The sequence below is a fragment of the Ylistrum balloti genome, unplaced genomic scaffold (assembly GCF_031769215.1).
Source record: "Ylistrum balloti isolate Yb309-2 unplaced genomic scaffold, AGI_CSIRO_Ybal_v1 Utg369900, whole genome shotgun sequence".
Lineage (NCBI taxonomy): Eukaryota > Metazoa > Mollusca > Bivalvia > Pectinida > Pectinidae > Ylistrum > Ylistrum balloti.
The window spans coordinates 533677-537500 of record NW_026782028.1 but is presented as its reverse complement, the minus strand read 5'-3'; the positions used below and the strand labels follow the sequence as shown (position 1 = coordinate 537500).

The following is a 3824-nucleotide window of genomic DNA, read 5'->3' as shown; positions in this document are numbered from 1 at the left end:
TCCTGACTTTAGTACTTACCTTATTTACGTTTGTGCAGCCTGGCAGTAATTCATACAAATGTGTTCGGAAGGAATGTCCTGAACTCAAGTGTCCACGTTCACAGGCGGTACGACTCAGAGATACGGATTGCTGTCAAACATGTCCACAGTCTGGTAAGTGTCAAACATAATGATATGATATTCCTAATTTCACTGCAAATCTTTCAGCAAAAAATACCATCTACAAATCACAATGTTAAAGTGAGTTAAAAGCTATCATTTAAAGATTGTGTTTCTCTTTTAAACTCAAAGAAAGACAAGAAGAAAATAACAACGTGTTAAGATATTCATAATCGTAGCTCATATTCAATAAAACCAGTACAAATTTTAAAAAGACAAAGAAACAGATTTATGCGGAGTCTGTGAAAGAATACTATGATAGTAAGACAAAGAGTTCTGGAAGTGTTTGGGTTTTTTGCCTATGTGATATATAATTTCGTAAAATTTTTCCCTCTGGACAGTAGCATTTCGTAATCATTTATCACACTAAACTTTTAAATCGTTAAAATTACCTTATTGTAATTCTTCATAAGTTAATTTCATGCATTAATATGTTATTGGTAAGTGTTGTGTTCAATCTCCTGGTCATTTAGTTACAGAGTCACCAGTTTCCAAAGATTTGATAACAATCCCTCCTGTCGTTCTACCGGAAGTACCTTCTAATAGAGGTAAGCGTATATCATTCATGGTCTGATCTCCACACATCGGTGAACTTCTTACTGTAAAATCTGTTATAATCAGAGAGTCGTAATTTTCGCAGGATAGAATGGAAAAGGAAGTTAAATTACAAGATAATCCTATTTTTTGTTTCATAAGCTTTGTGATATACACATTCAGTGTATATTAAACTATTACATTGCTAACGTATCTAATTATAAATATGTGCTGAAAGGTGTTATTTGCTAATTTGTCTTCTATGCAATACAAGATTTTTTTTTGTCGATATGTGGAAATTTACATCGTTGAAGATGACACAATTTTACAAATCTATGGATGGTTCAATATATAGATATGAAATGGTGAATTTTTGCGAATTTTTATACGAATTTTTGACTACTTTTAAAAAAGAAATGGAAACATCAATCCATACCTGTAAAATATAAATATAATTCTTAGTTTGTATATAATTAACTTGTTTACTTATATTTTAACAGTTTTCGTTACCCGAAAGCTTTATACTGCAAATACTTTAAAAAATAGTATGCGTTCTATCAATATATCATATTTAATATACATAACGTCGACGTGGCTTGACTACATCAAACATGATATTCTGCGTACTATACCTTAACTGAAGACAGATAAGTAGTTAAGTATATGTATGTAGTTACACTTTTATGATTTCAGGATGTTCTGACGAAGTTCGGTCTACGGCGCAATGGAGTAGAGCACCACCATTTGGTCTCCGGAACTGTTACGTTTGCAGATGTCGGGTAAATGAAGAACATCGTCGAGATTCTATCAAAGTCACTGTTACATTACGTGTAAACTAATGCTAACAATTTGTCTCTAATGCTAGGTTGTGGATAGGAGTTATCAAATTCAGTTTCGGTTTCATATACACACACTGATGTATATACTGCGTAATCTGGCGTTGATTCAGTTGTATGTATATAACTGAATGTATGTAATAGGATTGTGGGCGCACCGTAAAGTCCGGAGTTTTGTTTTTCCCTGCAGATTGTAAGAGTAATGTTAACACGCGAGTTCCTATATCCACGAAATACATTAAACAATTTAAAATTTACACCCGAGTAGTATTTTTCCCATGAGATCAAATGCCAACACAATAGAAATACAGAAACAGGAAAATTCTGTCCCACGAAAATTATCTCTTTGACAGTATCAGTAGATATATTAATACGTCAGTATTCATATATACGTACCAGCTATTACTTTACATGTTCCTGTAGATAAAAATTTCTGATATTTAATGTATCTATAGGCTAGTTATTTATTTCGTAAACTCGATTGAATCCATAACTAAATCAAAACACGATCAAAGTTGAAAATAATTATATAATTTTGAAAAAAAAATATCTTGCTTTGTAAAAAAAACAAGATTTTATATGATCTTGAAGAAAAATACTATAAAAAATACCACGTAATATTTTTATTATTTGTACCATGTAAATATATTATTGAAATCTACATGTATCACATTTGCTTTTGTCAATAATGAGTTTGAATTACTATTTAGCTAATATTTTGGTATTATGTTTTGCTGTTTTGTTCTTTACGACCAAAACATGCGATATGCGTATCCGACTTAAAGAAGAACATATCGATAAACAGGTGAAAAGATAGCGTACAGCAGGTAGGATAATAAATGTTATCAGAAGATATACTTCTTGTCGCTAAGGCTCCAAACCAATTTTGAAATACTATGAATTGCGAGATGTATGTGTGTGGCTGTCTACAGTATCACAGGCTGAGTGTGTTACTCTCTGGTGCACGTAAATATAATCTAGCCCAGAAGCGAACGTTATGGTTCTTGATGTTTTTATACTGTTGTGTGAATATATAATTGTAACCATACTGGAACACACTCTCTTCATTGGCATTTCCGGGACATCATTTCATCTTTCCATGGCACAGTAATGGTGGAAATTAAATTCCAGTCAAATTTCGCACGTTTTGTGATGTTATTTGCGATAAAATAGAACATATTTAACTGTAAATGTATGCCTTATATTCGATTTAGGGAGATTTACAGTTGTTTTTATTGTTATGTTCAAGTAAATGGTTCCACGTTTAATTTTATGCGCGAAATTCACATTGCTCAGAACCTGCTTTGTTAATTTAAAAGTGATTTCGCCATAGCATTACATTCATACTGTGTTACCGCATTATCTTAATGTGTTGCTTAAGTGTACGTCGCAGTGTGATGTCAAACTCTCGCCCTGTGTAGCATATTATACATAAATAAACATCATAATGGTTCAAATTAAGAAATATTCTGCAGGGAAAATTCATCCACAAGGATAGGTAATATCATTTGATAGATATATATCCTTACTATTTCTTTATTTCTGTGACATATATGATGATTTATAAACTTTTAAGACAAATCGTTTTTTATGCCGATAAAATGCAGTATTCATTACGTTCCTATATACTTTGAATTTTCAAGTTTATGCAATTGTTAAAGCCCTGATTTACGCTGAAAGGTTTGTATAGACAGAAGAATCCAGAACTTATTCCTTTTTGTTTGGTGTTGCAGGGAGGTTCCATTAAGTGTCGAATGAAAGAGAGATGTAATAAAAACAACTGCCGAAACTGTAAAACTGAAGGTCAGTGTAACGTTTATCATTAATGGGTTAATTAGTGCTATTTTGAGCGTGAAAATGATACAGAATAAGGAATAAGTGCGACTTTAGTGACTTTCAAAGCAATGTCTTAGAGACAAGATCAAGATAGTCTAATTGAAAATCTGTTAAATCGTATTTTTTTGTTTGTTTGTGTTTTTTTTTTTTTTTTTTTTTTGTTTGTTTTTTTTTTGTTTTTTTGTTTTTTTTTATGAAATGGGATATTGGTCGATAGTCATATATACAGAAAATGTTCAGGTTAGAGGTTAGATGACACGTTACCGAGAGCAAGACTAATATTCCAATATATTGTGATTTATGACACATCATATTTCCACACAATTATATCAACAATGGACATGGCGCGCGCGTTTGCTAACAGATTAAGACTAAAAGGAAGCTTAAACATACATTCTCTAGGATCAATATAACAATATTTTTAGGAAAATGATTTTTTGGGTCGGTTAGCTTTATTTC

General features: G+C 31.7%; 1 protein-coding gene across 1 annotated transcript in view; it reads left to right on the top strand.

Moving 5' to 3' along the window:
• Window positions 1–3355, top strand: part of LOC132546651 (chordin-like) — a 71933-nt gene extending 68578 nt beyond the window's left edge. Inside the window, exons 19-22 of the mRNA XM_060210373.1 lie at window positions 39–153; window positions 633–707; window positions 1387–1472; window positions 3263–3355. Coding sequence (XP_060066356.1) covers window positions 39–153; window positions 633–707; window positions 1387–1472; window positions 3263–3355 — 369 coding nt within the window. The remainder of the gene's footprint in view (window positions 1–38; window positions 154–632; window positions 708–1386; window positions 1473–3262) is intronic.
• Window positions 3356–3824: the final 469 nt, after the last annotated feature.